Consider the following 19,272-nt stretch of genomic DNA (forward strand, 5'->3'; position numbering starts at 1 on the left):
GAGTGTGTTTTCCCATTAGAAACATTGGCAATAGATAAGTAGAAGTGAATAACGGGATGGAAAAGGAGCAGTCCGCAGTTCATTCCTAGAAGGGATTTCTCTGGAGAAGGAGAGACTGAGTCTGTAAGATCACATAGAAGGGAATGAAAGACAAAGAAAATTAATTTTTTAGCATAACTTGCAGAAATTTGCTCTCCTTAAAGGCAGTGTAAAATTTCTTTATGCTAGTGACTTGCCATTCTAATCCAACAGTTAATGTCCACAAAAATGGTTTGGTTTGGTTTGTTTTTTTTCCAGAAGGTGGCTAATAGAAGGTCTGTTTCTTTACATATTTGGAAAACTCCCTACCCCTTGGAAAACTCACTACAATATTTAGCAAGGTAAGCTTATATTAAAATCATAGCTTAGTTTAGATGTGAGTAAAAGTGTTTTCATTGTAGGTATGTGTCCTGGGCCAGGTCTTAAGAGTTTCTTATAGGGAAAAGTGAAAGTCCCATGCGTCTGCTGTTCCAAATGGCATGGGTACTGTGGACTCTGTGCTAAAGCTTGGAGTGAAAACCTCCAGGTAAACCTTTGTTTCTGGACATGAGGAGTGCAAATGGGTGTTGATTTCAATTCAGTGGCTACTTTTAGTATTTCAGTTCCACATTTTTTAACAATGGCTACCTGCTAAGCAAAACAGGCAGGACCTGATGTATTGAGGAAATCTCTTAAGATTGTGCCATCTCTTAATAGCATGGAGAAATGTAATAGGAGTCAAGAACTCCAAGCAGTTTAGAAGGAGTTAAATATTTTTCTATCAGAGGCAGTTTAGGGATTTAAACTGTAACTTGTTTTAACCTCACTCACAGTTCTGCTGCTACACCTAATCTTTATCTTTAAACAGTTAATGTCAATGTACACTAATATCTGTTACTCAGGCTCCATAAATGTACCTGATCCTGGGCTAACCAGACCAAGTTACAAGGGCAGACTGTGGAGCTACAGCAAGTAGCTGACAGGTTAGTGCTGTTTCAACCATAGGATTTTTTACATATTCAGGTGCAGTCTTTCCAAGTTTCAAGACTGATTTTGCATATGTCTTTTGTGTGTGGTGTTTTTTTGTGTACAGCCGTTGATTTCAGTACCGTGTTTGCCCAGGTGGATGATAGATGTCTGCTTGGTGCTAACTGCAGAACTGGGATTTGCAGGAAAAACTTGTGCAGAATGCAGTGCCCATGGTCAGTAGTCACAGGTTTAAGATTGAGACTGGTCAAGCCCGGTTTTCAGTGTCCCACTCCAGAGTACTTCAGTGAGGTCTGTTTTGCTGCCAGATTTGCTGCCAGCTTTTTTGGCAGAAGGGCTGTGCAAATAAAGTCTGGTGGGGGTTTTTTATTTTTATTTTTTTAGAATTGTGAAATGTGTTTTCACTTTGCTTGTGAAAGACTGGAAAAAAGCTCAAAGCACTTTTGATGAGGATTTCCTAAGGCAAACAGAAAGCATACCTAGAAAATTTCAGTCAAAATATGGAACATTTATAAAATAAGTAATGATTTGGAAAATGAGGAGTAAAGGCTTTTTTTTAGAATTGAGATTAACGTACAAGTTAATGGTCATTTTCTCATGTGTTTCTGTAGCATCACCCGTTGATATTGTGATGAAGAATGCTTTAGAAATGCGTTGATTGATTATGCTTTCCTAGTGAACAGCAGTTAAATGACCAGTCTTATTTATGTTGACAAATCCATGGATCCATATGGATCATGCATCAGCTGAAAAAGAGGGGAGGTGTGTGTGTGGGGGAAAAGAGGAATACGGGGAGAAAAAAGCTCCCAAATAGGAAAAGAGATCATTGCTCTTGGGGCAGTATATACAGTCAAATGAGAAATAACCTTGCAGCATTCATGTCCTAAGACCCATCCAAATTAGCCTGTTGTCATAGAGAAGCTTGTGTCTGTTCCCCTGTTCCCAGCTAGGACTTGCAAGCAGTACTCAGCAGCAAAGCGTTAAGTTTCAGGCTCAGCGTTTTATTGTTCGCTGAGAATGAAGACACCAACTGGATTTGACTGCTACTGCAGTAAATGTATTTTCACTATGTAACATTGCACTGCTTCTTTAGTGCCGACTCTTCTGGAAAAAGGTGAGTGTTCTTCTGTTCCGCTCTTCATGTAGAAGTGTGCCTGATCTAGTTATTTTGCATGTATCTGTGGATTTACTGTTATTTTGGTAAGCTTTGCAGACACAAAATGCAAGGAAGAGCTAAGTAGATTTTAAACATTTAGAAAAGGTATTAAGCAGCTTACTTGTGTGTAGCTGACCTTGTAAGCTCTCATACATTTTGCATTTGTATACAGTGCTGGAAGGTTGTTAAACTCATATTTAGATACACGGATCTTTAATGTGAGAGAGATTCATGGAAAAATAAGTTGTCAGTGTGGGTTTTTTAATCTTGCTGTTTTCTAAGCTGTGGGTGAAGAAGGAAAGACTGTGTTACAAAATGCATGCATCTTTCTCTGGAGACATACACAAAATTTTGGCTTCCTTGAGAGCTGGTTTTGCTAACGAAAAGAAAATCTCGCTGTTTCAATTGGAAGACAGTATTTATTAGTGACAAAAAAGGCAGAAGGTATTTTTAGGACTCTGTGAATGGCATGATGCGTATTTATATGCCAGATGGTTTTAAGTAACATCCAGCCAAGCAGCCCTATGGTGCAACACTTGTTCGGTGACTAGGTAAGAAAATTCCGTGGATGTAACTGTGTTTTGGGAAACCAGTAGCTTTTCTGAGGGGGAATGAGGACACTGCAGTGGCATGAAACTGTCTACTGTATTGCAGTTATTTATTCAGTATTGAGCACTAGGATTTTGGTAAGCTCATGTTTTTAATCCAAGTGTACTTGCGTTCTGTAATCAGGTTGGGCTATTGTGTTACTTTTCTTGATGCAGTGTTGTACTACTGGTTGTAACTAAAACTGGTGTTCCTTTCCGTTGTTTGTTAACATGAGATCCTGATGCTTATAAGACTTTTTCTGTCCAAAACTTGTAAATGCTTTTTCCATTAAAATTGTGTCCTTAAATGAGAGCCCTTGTGAAATACTGTCACTCCTTGGAGAGGAGGAGTATGTTGGGAGAAAGTTATCCTTTATTAGTAAGGAAAAAAACCTAGTATGTTTTGGAGTTGACAAAGAGATGGAAGATGTTACTACAGAAGCTACGTGACAATTTCTTTGAGAGAGCATTTTAAATGGAGGTGGGTAAAGAAGGAACTTCACATTTTGATTATAAAAATGCTTGTTTGCATTCACTCTGGTATGGCAGCCTGCTATGTAAAGCTTTTTTATTGGAGTTGAGAAATTCCTGAGAGCTTGATAACAAAGTTACATTCCCAAAGGAGGCATTTCAAGTTATATTCCACAGGATTAAAAATGACAGTATGCAATATTTAGATATCTCTGGTTAAAGTCCAAAAACTGAAATACAAATTTGTATATGAGTGAGTCACTTGTCAGTGGTAAAATAGTGAGGGGTGAAAACCTAAGTACATAAAGAAGACTAATTTTTAAATTGTTCCTAAAATACTTTATCCTTTTCAGACTTAGCATGCTCATAGTATAGTTAGGTCTTCATGTAACTAGTCTATGTGCCTTTCCTTATCTATAATGTATAATGAACTTACTGGTATTGTAAGATTATTTATCTGTATGGTGTTGATCAAAATTCTGTATTCATTCCAGGAGATTTTATTTCAAGTGGCATGACACGGATTCATATAGCTGTGCTGAAATGATTAAACTGTTGGCTCTCAGAGCTTTTCAAGTTACATTTAGAAGTAACTTACAGAGGCTAATTAAAAATAGATCTTGGTGTGTCATCTCATTAACATGAATGGGAACAGTGATCTTATGCAAGAGGACAGCCTGGGGCCCGCAGTGTATTTCTGTGAGTGAGGGTTGCTGTGACTGGAGTTATATTAGTTTTTTTTTTTTTTTCCACTTTCTCGTTCTTCCACCTTCCACCTCACTAAATAGCCTGGTTCTATTTTCTTGACTACATCCCTGTAGGTAGCACTGCAACAAGCTGCTGTTAGGTCCTCCCCAGCTATCTCTTCTGCAGGCTGAAGAAGCCCAGCATCCTCAGCTGCTTCTCGTAGCACAAGCGTTCCAGCCTGTGACCATCTTGGTGGTCTTCCACTGAACTTGCTCCAGTTGGCTAATGTCTGTCTTGTACTGGCAAATCCCAAACTGTGTACAGTACTCTGCCTGTGGTCTTCCGGAGTGCTGTGTGGACTGGTGTAATTGCCATCCCACAGTCAGCTGGCTGTGCTCCTGTTGATAAGCCCTTGTTCTGTCAGCTGTCCTTGCTGCAAGGGCGTGCTGCTGGCTTATGTTTAGCCAGACCTCCCCAGGTCTTTCTCTGCAGAGCTGTTCCCCAGGCTGTGTCAGTGGCTGGGGAGATTTTCTGTCCCAGGTAGAGGACTTAGCATTTGTCCTTGCTGAATGTCATGAGGTGGGTTCCTGTAGGCAGCAGTCTGTCTTTACATGAGTAGTTACCTGCCTACAGCATGTCAAATATAGCCACTTAATTCATAAAGTACAGTGACACATCCATCCTGTAAGGCCATAAATTAATGGTTGTTTTCAATTAAAAGCAAACTGTCAGATCCTATTTAGTGCCAAAGCAATTCAATAGGAGGTTGTGGTGTTTTGTTTTTATAAGGAGTTAAATTGGGTTGATGTATTCAGAGCAAAAGCCAGAGATATTAGAAAATGAAAGCTTAGTGTTTCATGTGCTCAAGAATCTATGTTCCTTGGATGTTGCTGCTAGTGATGTGTGGTGGAGTCTGAAACAAAAGCTGCCTAAGGTGTCCCTTTTTCGTCTTGCTAGTCTATTAACTGCGACTCTCCCTTGAGACTGGTTGCAATGTAAAGGATGTCTGGAAAAAAATAATTCTTGTGAAAGTGCAGAAGCCAGTGTAAATGGCATCTCTGTGTGATGAGTGTAGTATTGGAGTACTACTTTTTCCTAATCTGGCCTCTATTCATCCTACTGTTAATGCTCCTGTTTGCTAGTGATTCAAGTAGAAAACAGCCTGTTCATGCTGATGTTCGTTGTGGAAGGGGAGTGATGGTACTAGCCATAACATCCTGGAGGCCAAGAAATATGTAAAAAGGTTATTAAAAAAGCAAAAATGCAGTTGTAAGTAGTGTTACTTTATATTCATATAGTTTTTTTTTTCCCTAAAATAAATCATAAAAAGCATCTGTAGAAGGTCATGCAGCAAATAATTATCCTAATACCTGTAGTAAGATTACGTTTATTTTTTTCTTTTTTACTGGAATGTTCTTTTAAAATGAAGATTATATGCAACTGTGTGCTGGCTTAATATAGGTCCAAAATACACATGCAGTCTTGCAGGAAATCTGGGTAGTATGAGTTGTCTGTCTGTCTTCATCTTATTTTTCTAGAAGAAAAGCTGATCTTGGAAAAACTACAAGCTGACTGTAAGGTTTTCTCAAATAATTCTTACTCCTGTTTCAAAAACCTTGAGGTTAATCTGGTCCTCTGTTTGACCTCTGACAAACATGGATTTTGGCACAGTCATGAAATATCTAGTCATACAATGTGTTTACTAAACTGGTGAGGTTAATCCAAGCAAATGTCAGGGTTTAAACAGTGGCAAGTTATAGAGCCTGTAGCTACTTTTGCTCTTTAAGCCAAAATACTGGGAAACGTGGGTGTCTTATTTTCCCCCTCCATTAAAAATACTGAAGGCTAACACATTGGGTTAGTGTTAGTTGTTGCTGCACGGGTTACTAATGAGAAACTGTCCTGGGCTCTCTGGGGGAAGAAAGTTGTATCACTGGGCTGATTATTAAATGAATATAACTGATTCTGGGCTTGATGTATGAAATGAATGTCATGCCGGTGCTGTAAGGATGCTGTAAGAAGCTGGTGTAACATGAAAAGCAGTACTGCAGAGGCATTACTGATGCTCAAATCTGGCAGGTATGTTCCTGGAGGTGTTTTTTCTTCCAGCTTTGCAATTGATTGACTTTCACAGACTTTTACTGAGTTACTAGTATTAAATTGCTGTAGTTCTCTTAAGAAAAAAAATCAATGATTTACTGCTTGTACAAGGAACTGAGACTTTTGTACTGGAATTCGTGGAAATTAGAGAGGAATATTTTACTCTTGGCATTTCTGGCATGTGGCTCTGCAAACTCATTTCCAAAGTTTTGCCAAAGTCTGAAAACTATCAGGCAATAAATATGTGACAGTCAAAACAGAGCAACAAGACAGAGACTGAAAGGCAGAATATTTTGTTAGAAATTCTTGGAATACTGTGTCTTTCAGTCTTGGTCTCTTTTGAGCTGGTGCTGATGTGGTTAGCTTCTAAGGTACTTTTTCCCCTTTTTGGTCCACCCGTTGCCACCAAAATGGGTTGTAATTTCCTGACATAGGAGGTTCTGCCACCTTGAATGATTTATGTTTGTCATATTGGAATATGTTTGGATTCCTAAGTATACCAATGCAAACAGTCATAAACTTCATGTATCACTAGGATCTTGTTGGATGTGAATGAATCTTTGTAAAACACTTAAAGGTGTTATTATTTATTTTTTTGCTGTGAAAGCTCTTATGTTGCCAAGGGAGATAAAATGTCTTTTGTTCATTCTGGATGTTCTTCACAATATGAGTTTTTTTGTGTGAGGTATTTTGGAAACTTACCTTTGGCAGCTGTGTTGCTTTTCAGAAACGAAGGGGAGAAACAGGATAGATCCTTCTAACCTAGTCTCATTTACCAGTAAAATCTGCGAGGAACTGTATTGTGAAACAATTCTACTTCTATATATATATTTTAATGGCAGTCAGTATTTTTCTTTTATATTTGAATAAATATGTAGAAATAGGTTTTAACTGTAGTGTCCAAATAGTGATTTATTGATGACTGGACTCATTATTACAGTATTTTTCTTATAAGCCAGTTGATGTTAATATCTGAGTAAAGCAATTCTGCTTTTCTGATTTGTTTCTGGCTAACTGTTCAAAGCTGCTAGCTCTGCTTGCATTAGCAGAGCTTTAGGGTTATGTTAAAAATGTGGATAATATATGTTATAACAGATAATATGTTACTCTCATAAAGCATGTATCAGGGCTGAGAAAGATACTAATACTTTGGATTTGAAAGGCATATCTTTTGCATTTCCTATGTTCAGGAACAGTTTGTCTCCATTAAATAAAAATAAAAAGGGGGTGAGGAAAAAGGCAAAGCAGAAGAAGAATGGGGTTGGCTTTGCTGAATTTCAAAACCCTGCATGGAGAAACCAACTGGGAGAGGATGGATATTGAAGACAATCATCTTTAAGACCATGCATAAGCAGTCAGAGACAGTTGTTGGGTAAACTGGCAAAGCGTGTTTCCTAGAAGACTTCACAGAACTGGAGAGCAGAGGAGCCTGGACAGATTAAGGCTTTTATTCACTGTGTCTAGATGGCTTGCACAAGCAAGCCATGCATAGGGAGATGGGTGAGGTAAGAACTGGGGGGCAAGTGGCTGCCTCTGAGCTGAGTGTTTCCTCCTGGGACATTGTGACAAGCTGAAGTATTCTCTCCTCCTTCCCTCTGGTGTGTATCAAGGTGGTTATCTTTATGTGGCGTCTGAAGTGAGCGCAGGGATACTTGTTTCTTAGTATATTGAGGAGCTGTGGAGATGTATACAAAGTACAATCACATTGATACATAAAAGTATAGGGCTGGAAAGGTTCTACTGGTTCCTCAGGGCAGGTCTCGAGCAGCACTGACATTTCTCAGGACTTGAAAACTTACTGTGGCCTCTTTGCTAAAAGACATCTGTAAGAAGTCATGCTCAACATAAAACTGTCTAAAACCAGAGTGCGCAGCTCTGACGCAGACTATGACTCCTGTGGCTGCTTAAAAGGAAGAAGTGGTTGAAATCCATAGGACAGTGGTTGTGTAGATGCATATGTGTAGGTGAATAAAGTAAACTAATAAGCCTTGATGTGCTTTTCATAGTTAAGGTTTAACTTTTTTTTTCTTTTTTTCATTCAAATTAGGTGTCTAACAAAACATTTGGTATTTAAAGAAAATAAGTAACAAGTCTGTATCTTCCTGCCAAATGTGTTACCAGATATCTTGGTTGAATAGCAAGCTACTGAAAGGGTATAGTTTTCTGAATTACGGAGGTTCTGCCATTTGATTTACATGCAGTACTTCAACCTTTGTATCCTTCTACAAAACTGCAAAACAGTGGAAGGGAAAAGAAAGTGAAGCAGTTCTGCTTCAGGAGGGAGCACATAGAAATAATATCGAGCTCAGGTTTGCCTTTGTTGCCTTTGTAACAGTAACTGTGTGATTTCAGCCTGGGCAGAGGGCTTTTTGGAGTTGGAAGGGACTTGCAGCCATATTTTCAATCTAGTGATTACTGATTTATCCTTTCCTCTTTGAGTGTGCTTAATGTTGGTCAGAGTAAATTTTAACTTGAATGTGGCTGGGAACAAAGGTGAAGCTCTCAGCTGTAAAAGGCAAGAAGCTCTGATGAATTCTACTTTGCTATTCCCACTGCTATCTGAGATAGCAAGGGTGATCTTTGGTTTTCCTGTGCAAGCTGCAGTGTAGATGTATCCTCAAACAGCTCTGAAATGAAAAGGTTCCTTTTCTGTTACAGTAACTTTTATCTTCCTAGAACAGTTCTGTTCCACAGTGTAAGTAAGTGCATGTGCCATGATGTTAGGGTAGTGTGTGTGTTACCATAGTGAATGGAAAAACAACTCTAGCAGGTTTTGAGGAGCAGTATGTTAGGCTTAGATAAGTCTTGCAGCAGATGACCTCCTTGTGTCCATGCAAAAAAAACCCCACAACCCAACCTGGCAAGCATCCAGATCTTCTTTTATGGCTAAGTATTGTCTACACGCTGTCTGGCAAGAAGAATTATTACAATGAGAGGATATAACTGTTTATCTAATCTTGCTTCTTTGCAGCCTTATGTGGTTTTCCTGAGCCTAGATTCACCTTTGTATGACCACTGACCTCTGTTAGCACAGGGAGTAAGGCATTGGGGATTGTTGAGCTGTCCTTCTCTAACTGGTAAACCTATTGTGCTAGCTAGAATGAGGGGGTTTTGAATAATTTCTGCCCCAGAGCATTTGTTGCCTGGGAAATTTCGTGGCTCTGCAGTTAAGCAGGAGGATTTCTGTGGGACAGTGTTAGAGGCTGTTTCACAGAGCATGCATTCATCTGTGTGCACAGGGTCAGTGTGAGATTTCAAATCTGGTTAAGACCTTTTTAAGCTTCTTGGGCTTAACTGCTGCAGAGATTGTTGTCTTGCAAGTGAGGGAATTTGGCATGGTAAGAATAGTGTGTAAATTATTTTTTCAGGAGGTTTTCGGAGGAGGCTGGAAAGTTGTGTCGATTTGTGGGATTTTTTTATTTCTTTATTTTACTTTGTAGATATTTTGTTTTTGAAGGGATACAATGACCTGCTGCTGTCTGGGAAATGTGAGCTGGAATTTTGACACTTTTGGATGCAAGTCACTTAAGACTTGGGATTACATTGTGAAAATAAGCAGGATCTTTATAGGTTTCTTTGGAATAATGAATGCCTTCTACCTCTTTTTAGTAGTTTTCCGTATTGAGAAGGGAATAATGTGTTTGTACTCGTAAATATTGTTCTGGTTTGTTTGCCAGGGTGACCTGAAGATTTCTCATAGTTTCAGACTTCGAGAACTCTGAAAAAAGCATCATCACAAAGCCTTGACTGCCACCCCAATACTTTGTTTTTTTGCTAGTTGAAAGTTGATTTAATGGTTTCCTGACTCTTTTCAGTGTGCAAAGAATTTGTTGTGGCTACCTAATGATGAGGGAAATCTGACTCTTTGAGTTAGTGTTTTTCTCAGTTTTGGAAACTGAACCGTACAGTTTTTGGTTTGGTTATATTGGTTGGTGTTTGTGGATTTTTTGTTTTGGGTTTTTATAGCCTTTTTAGATTTGAAAAACTCCTGAAGTTTAACTGGTTCTCCTGGGCTGTAAATAGAATGTTATCACCAGATTCAGATGCTTCCCTTCAGGGATTTCTTATGGTAGTAATTTCCAGTATAGCTTGGGGAAATTGTGATAGTGGATGGGTACCTAAAGTGAAAATCTGGGCTGGGTTGCTTTCTTCCAGCTGTAGGTGAACATCTCTTCCTCCAGGGAGTATGGAAGCTCTTCTGGAGTCTACAGAGGCTCACAGAAACCCAGTAAATTACCTTGGAGCTTTTTGCTCTTTCCCTGTGTCACATCTGTTTCCTTTCTTTCTGCAGAGAAGAGTGTAAATGTGATGATGTGTTGCTATTTTGCAGCCCATGTTTTCTGGAATTTCTGGGATGCTTACGGTGACTGTTCTGAAATTTGCACCAGGAGGTACTGAACTGTGTAGCTGAGTCCGTGTTCTTTCATTCCATGGTTTAGGATAAGAACTGAACTACGGAAATAGACACGTGTGGGCGCTTTTGGGCAACTGGCTCAAGGTGGGCCTGCTTGAGCAAAAGGGTTGGACAGTGTGACCTCCAGATGTCCTTTTTGACCTCAACCGTTCTGTGTAATTCTGAAGAATTGAGTCCTTGTGTAGTTGAATAGTGGTAGATTTAAATGAATGCAGGCATGCAAGGAATATAATATTGTGCAAGTGAGATAATTATGTAACTGTTCTGAGGAAAAATTAATCATTTTTACCTTTAATTGTGTTGATGATGTCTTGATGATGTTCCTGATGAAGTACCAGGCACCGCTCTCAATATGTGTTTTTGCTCTCTTTCAGGTAACTGAGAATGGGTCCTCAACGATGCTGAGTTTACAATGGGAAGTGTCACACTACGCTATTTCTGCTATGGCTGCCTTTTCACATCTGTGACCTGGACACTTCTGCTCTTTGTGTATTTCAACTTCAGTGAAGAGAACCAATCCTTCAAGAATGTGCCCGTCAAGGGGCTAGAACCTCAGAGGCCATTTCCAAAAAAATTCTACCCTCGTTTTACGCGGGGGCCAATTCATATACCTGAATTGCAACAGAAAGAGAATAAGATAGGAAATGCCCTTGGAAATCATGTCCAGGACCCAGTCAAGGGGGAGGTTGAATTCTCTCCTGAAATGGGTAAGTGATGTTTAGTGTTAGTGGCAACTTATTAAAAGGGAAGAAAAAATGAGATATAGAGTGGGTTTTGTTGTTGTGTATTTGTCTTAAGGGTCTTAGAGAAAATTGTATCGTGAAATTGAAGGTTGGTTTGTTAAAATGCATGTGGTACTAGTGGCTCTCCTCATTAGGAATTACTTGAAATTTATTCTACTGCATTTAATCCGAAATATACCATTCCTGACATTTAGAGCTGTGCTGTGTAAATGCTAATGAGGCAGACTGGATTACAGAAAGGTGTCTACCCTTGATATAATTCTTCCTTTTGGAAGGTTCAGTGTATGCTTGTTTCATAGTTTACTGCTATATTGATTGGGCTCAAATACATAAACATTAATTAGCTATAGAGACACTGTTCATATGCAGTAGTTAAAAATAGCTTGATAACAACATATAGTGAAGAGTAGCCATTGATTTGGAGAATATCCTTGAAGCATGAAATCATGTACAAAAAATGTGTGTGGGATGAAAATGCAATGAAAGATTTATTGAGATGACAGTGGTTAGGGCCAAATCCTGTTTAATTTGTACCAACAAAAGTCTGTGTGTTTCATTGGAGCATATTTCATCAATGAGATGATTTGATTTTGTCTTCCAAACTTGCCTTCCAAACTAAAATGCTTTGTATATTCAACTGCTTACAGCTTGTTCAGCGCTGTGTTCAGATGTGCAAACTGAGGCATGTTGCATACTGGCTTGCAAACTTGCTTTAAGTTTGGGGGCAGATGCTGGTATTGGTTTCTGCTGCTGCTTTGGGAAATAAGGCATAGAGTTTAACGCTCATATCTGACTCAAGTCCTCTGTCATTACTTTGGATGATTGGCAGATCAAAAGCTTCAAGAGTTTATAGGATTTTACCAAACTACAGTTTCTTAGTTGACCTGTGTGAATATGTAGGAAAAATGCCAATTGCCCTGTGGCATTACAAATGTTTATCATGATTGCTAAGTGAGGTGAAGGCCACTCCAGAGATGGCCATTTCTTTCCAACTATTCAGTATGGTCCAGGAAAGAAACTGGAGCTTTTTAACTGAAAAGTCCCTTGATCTTCAAACCAAGTGACTGGTTTGGTTGGTGAAAGCCAAGGGGAATTACAGTGCCAAGATAAATTCTGCATGAATCATCAGGAGACAGCTGGCTCTGTTAGAACTAGATCAGGTGCTGCAGGAAAGGGCTTCCTGTCTATCTAGGGTAGGGCAGTGAAAAACATGCAAAGCAAAAATAAATGAAAAGAAAGTTGGCGTGTGATAGCCAGAAACAAGCTGTCATCTGGTAGGGCAATCTATCTCTTTTATTTCAGTCTGAGAGCCACATAACACTGCTGAAGTAAAGCCTAAAGTGATGTTTTGATTGCAAAACTCTTTATTTTTCAAGGACTTTTATCTGCTGTTTGAACTGAAATCTTTCAGGCCTTTTGCCTCTGTTTTTGGATATTGTTCTTTATGAGAACATTTGAAAAATACTAGCACCCCTTCTTATCCATATCCAGAAGCGAACAGTAGTTAGGGGTTGGATATGGGTGGAATGTAGAATGAAACATTTGGTATGTGCTTCTTGAGCTTGTGCTTTATATGAAGAAAATGTTTTAAGTTGACACCATGACACGGTGTTACTCTGGTGCTGAGTATGCAAGAATGATAGAGCAGGGTGTCTGGAAATCTTACTTGGAAATGCACATGGTTCAGAGGAGGACTGACTTTACTCTTTAGATTGCTGGTGCTGGAAGAGTGGCACTGCCACTGTAAACACACCTCATTTTTGCCGCCACCATGCAACTTATCTGCAGTGGGAGCACTTATCCATGAGCATGATAGGCAGTCACAACGAGGCACACTATGTGGGTGTATCCTTCATCTTCTGCATATATTGCTCACTATCCAGTGGTTCCCACTTGCTCCTGCATAAATGTCAAGTCATCTACTCTTGAGGTGTTTGATAGTGCAGCTGCATTGCCATTGCTGTATTCAAGACTAAAAGTGACAGGGTGGTAAATGTGATGAGTGGGAATGTGGATGCACAGGATTCCCTCTAGAGGGTCCTCTTGCACCTATAGGTAGACTGTTGCTGAAACACCACTGCTCTCAAGGCCAACAGGACTACTTGTTTGAAAAGGAAGAAAGCCTTAACACTTTTAATAATCTTTTCTGTTATGTTTTTTAACCCATCTCATTTTCCCTGGGCTTTTGCATAGCTGTTGAAAACTGGAGAGCATGAGATCAAGAAAAGCTGAGAGGATTTGGTTTATTCTGCCTTAGCAATAAAATCTCACCCCTCAGCTTTCTCTCTGTCAACAGCAGCTTAATGGAAAGCTGTAGGGAAGATGGAACCAGACTTTCTGGAGGTGCATGGGGTTTATGGTAAAAATTGGAGTGAGGAGGAGGTTTCAGTTAGGTAAGAGGAAAAACATTTTTAGTGTGAAGTTGGTCAAATGCTAAAATAGGGAAATGAAGAGGTTGTAGAATCTCCATCCTTGGAGAAACTGGAGGCTTTGAAAACTCTAACTGCACAAGTTCTGAGCAGCCTTATCTAGTTGGACCTGTTTTGAGCAGGTTAGACCAGTTGTGCCTTCCAGCATGAATTAGTCAGTGATTCTGTGAAGAATAGTATCCTGGATGTATGGTAGCATGTGAATGAGGAACCCCTTTGTTAATTAGCTTCTTCAGATTTTGAGTCAAATGGAGATTATGAGCAGAGTGGAAGAAGATAAATTACCTGATCCTTGCTTGCTTCTTGTACTGAAATTTCGGTGAAATTGACGCTGTAGTTTGATAATAGCTGGAGAGGACATACACATCTCATTCTGCACAGCCAGCTGAACAGAGGCAATAAAAAGTCTTTGCTCTGCTACCTGGATTATTGCAGAAGTGGCTGGCAGGCACACTTTGCTCCTCTCCCTCCACTTTTGCTGTAGAAGAGTTGAGTGAGGTAGCATAATATTTTATTTCTCTTCACACTGGTGAGTTTATGGCCCAGTGGAAGAGAAGCCCATGGCTCTGAGGCAAGGCAGGCAGGCAGGACGGGACTGAAGATTTCATCTTGGCCTCTGACAATGCACTTATACTAGCCATGCTCAGCAACAGTTGATGCTTCTGTTAAAATAATCAGGAGAGAAACAGCTTTCTCTGTTGCTGTTTTACTTGCTGTCAAAGTCCCAGGGGAGATAAACACGAAGTTTATAGTTCTTTCATAGCTATTTTTATGGTACTGCAACTTTAGAAAACTTCATGAAACTGGAGCTGGTATTGTGAGGGGTTTTCTACCACTGTAAATCTGTTTTCCTCTCTCAAAAGTCATATGACAGACCCTTCATCTGTATGGATAGGTGCTGCTGTGTTGTGTGCTAAAGTCTATATTCTGTTGCTTGTTTGATGTTGGTTTTTAGGTGGTGTTAAGAATTAGATGACATTTAAATGAAGGGCATGTGTCTGGTAAGACAATAAACACAAGGGAGCCGCCAGTCTTTGGAGAATGATTTCATTTTATCACGGCTGCAATGAATACTACAGGTAGTACTCATAAGTTGTACGTATTTGTGAGAAGTAACAAAAATAGTTGCATAAAAATACACTTTGCAAAACCAGAGGGATTTTTGATGAATGTGGTGTGGTTTAGGGAAGATTAAAGCATACATTTCAATTCTTGATTGTTTCCAAAGGAAAATTTTGAGCTTGATCTTGATGTGTTTCTTCTGCAGGAATGATTTTTAATGAAGAAGATCAGGAAGTAAGGGACTTGGGCTACCAGAAGCATGCTTTCAATATGCTTATCAGTAATCGACTGGGATACCACAGGGAGGTGCCTGATACAAGAGATGCAAAGTATGTACTATTTTTTTTCTTTCAGAGAACATGGTATAATTTCATATGCTCAAGGACTTGTTACTCATGTTATACCTAATGCAGTTTGTAATGTTTTAGGTGCTACATTTCTGTTAAACTCTTTCAGCCTCCCATGTTGCTGAAGGCAGATTTTCAGCTATTTAAACAGGACTTCTTTAAACAGGACTTTTTAATCCTTTAAACAGAGTTTTTATCCTTTGGTCTTTTCTGCCTTTTTTTGACTGAGTGTTGTTTCTGGAGGTCTGATTTTTTTTTTTTTTTTTTTTTTTTTTTTTTGCCAGATAGAAGAGGTATGTGCTAGATAGGTAAAGCCCCAGAGAAACAAGGCTCTGTGAAAGAAGAAAGACTGCTACTCCCTGATAACAGATGTTTTTCCTGATTCTTAATTCACTTTAAGAATGTTTAATGAAGAACTGGACTGGATATACATTTATTCAAACTTTTAACATGAATTTAATTATTGTGAATAGTAGGATTGGCAGACAACTATTCTGAAAAAAACAAAAAACAAAACCAGAAACTAACATTGAGTTGAAAAATAAATAGACCTGCATCTGGTTTTCTAATGGTTTCTCTGGTGTGGACAAACGTAGTGAATTGAAATTGCTGAAATGTCTCTTCCAAAAGCTGACTTTGTTCCAAGGCAATTCAAATTCTTTTTGTGTACTTTTGGTTTTTCATTTGTAGTTTCTTATTTTTAATTTTATTTTCTCATGCCTGGCATCTTTGTGTGGTATTAATCTGTGATACTGTGTTGTGTTAGAAGTATGGACAAAATTTTGGAGACAAGGATAAATAATGATGTCCTGCTTTGAGTGGGATTCAGCTTGCAGATTAAGATGCTTGATCTTGGACAACTGCATGTTAGTCAGTTGTCTCTGCTTTTATTATAATTAGCAAAGATCCAGGCAACGCAGTTAATGAAGCATGCAATGCTATTCCGCTGACAAAATGCACTTTGTTGGCTTTAGGATGGGCTAAATCTACACTCGCCTGACAGCAGAGGCTAGACGTAAGCATCTTAATCTTTGTGCTGAATCCCAGCCTTGCTTGTCTGGATAGGTATTTAACACCATTGGAGGTACTCTGGGATAGCCAACCTGTTCCTGAGCAGCTGGCCAGTAAAGCTGTGGGGTTTTTGTAGCCCTCATATCATATTTGTCATTCCTGTACATGTCTGAGCTGTCTGAGGGTACTGGGTAGTGTTTTGGCAGCTGAGACAAGCCCTTGGTGTTTTTTCTTGTCTGTGTCTTGAGAATCTGTGGTTTTTACTTTTACTTCAATCTGTGATATCCTCTGTTTTCTAACAACTAGAAGTGTTGATTATAAGTCTGCATTATGTGGAGGATAACTTACTGTGCTGAGCCCTACTATAGGTGTTATACACCTGAGCTCTTAATATTCAATAAGGGCAAGTGTAGAGTCTTGCATCTGGGGAAGAACAACCCCATGTACCAGTACAGGTTGGGGGCTGACCTGCTGGACAGTAGTGAAGGGGAAAGGGACCTGGGGGCCCTGGTGGATAGGAGGGATGACCATGAGCCAGCAGTGTGCCCTTGTGGCCAAGAAGGCCAATGGCATCCTAGGGTGCATTAGAAAGGGTGTGGTTAGTAGGTCAAGAGAGGTCCTCCTCCCCCTCTACTCTGCCCTGGTGAGGCCGCATCTGGAATATTGTGTCCAGTTCTGGGCCCCACAGTTCAAGAAGGACAGGGAGCTGCTGGAGAGAGTCCAGCGCAGAGCCACAAAGATGATTAAGGGAGTGGAACATCTCTCTTATGAGGAGAGGCTGAGGGAGCTGGGTCTCTTTAGCTTGGAGGAGACTGAGGGGTGACCTCATCAATGTTTACAAATACATAAAGGGTGAGTGTCAGGATGATGGAGCTAGGTTTTTTTCAGTGATGTCCAGTGACAGGACAAGGGGCAGTGGGTGTAAACTGGAGCAGAGGAGGTTCCATGTGAACATCAGGAAAAATTTCTTTACTGTGAGAGTGACAGATCACTGGAACAGGTTGCTCAGGGGGGTTGTGGAGTCTCCTACGTTGGAGATATTCAAGGCCCGCCTGGAGAAGTTCCTGTGTGATGTACTCTAGGTTACCCTGCTCTTGCAGGGGGGTTGGACTAGATGATCTTTTGAGGTCCCTTCCAACCCTTAGGATTCTGTGATTCTGTAATTCAAGTTAGTGATTTTTCCTGTACATTTAATGTTTGCTTGTTTATGAAGTTTCAATAGAGACCTAGCCCTATGGAAATCTCACTAAAAATAAAGTGATAACTACTGTATCTCTGTTTGCAGATGTAGAGAGAAGTCCTACCCTGCTGATCTGCCATCTGCCAGTGTTATCATCTGTTTCTACAATGAAGCACTTTCTGCCCTGCTTCGCACAGTGCATAGTGTTCTGGACCGCACTCCTGTGCATCTCCTTCATGAAATTATTTTGGTAGATGACAACAGTGAATTGGGTAAGAGAACCTGTTAGTAATATTTTTGCTTGGTGCTTAAATTTCACCTTATTTCTTCTGGGCTTTATTGACTTGTCAAAACAAGTGTAGAAGCTATGATGCAAAACCAATTTGTACTGCGGACCATCTCCAAAAAGTGCCACCTGGTAGAGATGCATGATGTTCTGAGAAGCCCAAGATGACATCCTCATTCACAGCTGAGCCATCTTACTGATGAGCTTTATTTCATACAGAATTCAATGTTCAAACCCAGGTTTTGAAGCTAATAATGAGCAGAGTGTATTTGCAGAGGGGGTGATTCAAAGCCAGGTTGGATGGGACTTTGAGCAACCTGGTATAATGGAAGGTGTCCCTGCCCATGGCAGGAGGTACGAACTAGATGATCTTTAAGGTCCCTTCCAACACAAGCTGTTCTATGATTAAGCAGTTGTTACAGTTTAGTTGTTTAACAGTACTTTGTTTAGGCTGCTTTGCTGCTTAGAAGGTATTACACTGATCTTTCCGTAAGCTTTGTGGGCCAGTACTAACTGTGAATGCATCTGAAAGGAATTAAATGCACGTAGTCCCAGCTGCGGTTTGCAAGTAAGTTGATATGGCACTATGGAAACAGTGCATTGGTTTTTTGTACTTGCTCAGCATTTCGCCGGGTGGGGTGGTTGGGTCGGAGCTCGGGCTTTGCATGGCTCTCGCACAGCCTCTTGTGGCCACCCTAGGAGTAGCTGTCCCTCGCGTTCGGGTGAGCAGATGCTGCTCCCTCATTCTGGGAGGGGCCCTGGAGGGGTAGGCTTTGCAGAATTGCTTTACTGTTATTGAAAGATTGACGCTTCAGCATTTTTCTCTCGGATGATGGGCAAGGTAGGACAAGGTAAAGACAGACACGTAATTCAGGCGTTTTGGCCCTTCGAAAACTAAATTCCTTTTGAGGAATGTGTTAGTGTAGCAGTACTTGCCAGCAGGATTATGCAAGTTCCCTGCTTCCTTCTGTACAAGTCCACAACCCTGCATTTTAAAAATTATTTAGATATGTTAAAATGATATTTATTATATATAATTAGCTCTCTTGCTCTCATTGTTTGGTTTCTGGGTTAAGGTGTCACTTCTCTAAGAGACTGATTAGATATGTATAACGTGGAATGAAATTCTCTTGTTATACACCTAGTTTATTTCTCTAAGGTCAGATCAAATATAAAGATACAGGACAGAACACAGATCAAACGCTCTGTCCCTTGCTGATAAGGATATGTAACATTTAAAAGCTTGTTTTGTTGGTTTTGGTTTTGGAAGCAGTATGCATTCTTTGCCACAAAGTCTCTTGTGCTATTTGTTGTTTTAAGGTTTCATAACCTTCTTATTCAGAAGTAAGCTTACTTCACAACTCAGTCTTTTGAATGCATTTGGTTAATGCCTGTGTTTAGCCAGTAATACCATCACTCTAATGGTCTGTTGCTAATTTGAAGGCCAAATTAGCTTCAGAATATTCGAATAGCTACCTTTGCATTTCTGACTGCTAATGAACGTGTTTTGAAGCCGAAGATGGGAGGAGGTACTGTTTATATAGAGAATTACTGCTCTTGATGATAATGATGATGATGACTCTACTGATGTGTACACTGCTGCTTAATTTTAGTGGATGGAATTTTACAGCATAAGAAAGGCAAAGCTGGTTTAGTGACTGAGGAAATGGACAAATACTTTGTGCCATGGCTCTTGTGAGCTTGGGGAAATTATTTAATCTCTATGCCTCTTTGATTTTATTTTCAATTCAATTTTCCTATGTTACATACTTCCTGAAGTGCCAGCTTAGATGA

The 19,272-nt window shown here is 39.9% G+C and overlaps 1 protein-coding gene across 7 annotated transcripts in view; it reads left to right on the forward strand.

Annotated features, from left to right (window-relative positions):
* GALNT11 (polypeptide N-acetylgalactosaminyltransferase 11) overlaps positions 1–19,272 on the forward strand; it is a 49,981-nt gene that overhangs the window by 4,804 nt on the left and 25,905 nt on the right. Inside the window, exons 1-4 of one of the 7 annotated variants that reach the window (XM_061474564.1) lie at positions 902–1,041; positions 10,795–11,127; positions 14,860–14,983; positions 17,298–17,464. In XM_061474564.1, the coding sequence (XP_061330548.1) occupies positions 10,833–11,127; positions 14,860–14,983; positions 17,298–17,464 (586 nt within the window). In that variant the 5' untranslated portion in view covers positions 902–1,041; positions 10,795–10,832. Of the gene's footprint in view, positions 1–901; positions 1,042–1,969; positions 2,120–2,824; positions 2,848–9,190; positions 9,345–10,794; positions 11,128–14,859; positions 14,984–17,297; positions 17,465–19,272 lie in introns of those variants that run through there. The other 6 variants (XM_061474558.1, XM_061474562.1, XM_061474559.1 and 3 more) reach the window with 6 other exon arrangements.

This window comes from Pezoporus flaviventris, unplaced genomic scaffold, assembly GCF_033815535.1.
Source record: "Pezoporus flaviventris isolate CSIRO_AGI_PZ_B2104156 unplaced genomic scaffold, CSIRO_AGI_Pfla_v1 ptg000079l, whole genome shotgun sequence".
Taxonomy (NCBI): Eukaryota; Metazoa; Chordata; class Aves; order Psittaciformes; family Psittacidae; genus Pezoporus; species Pezoporus flaviventris.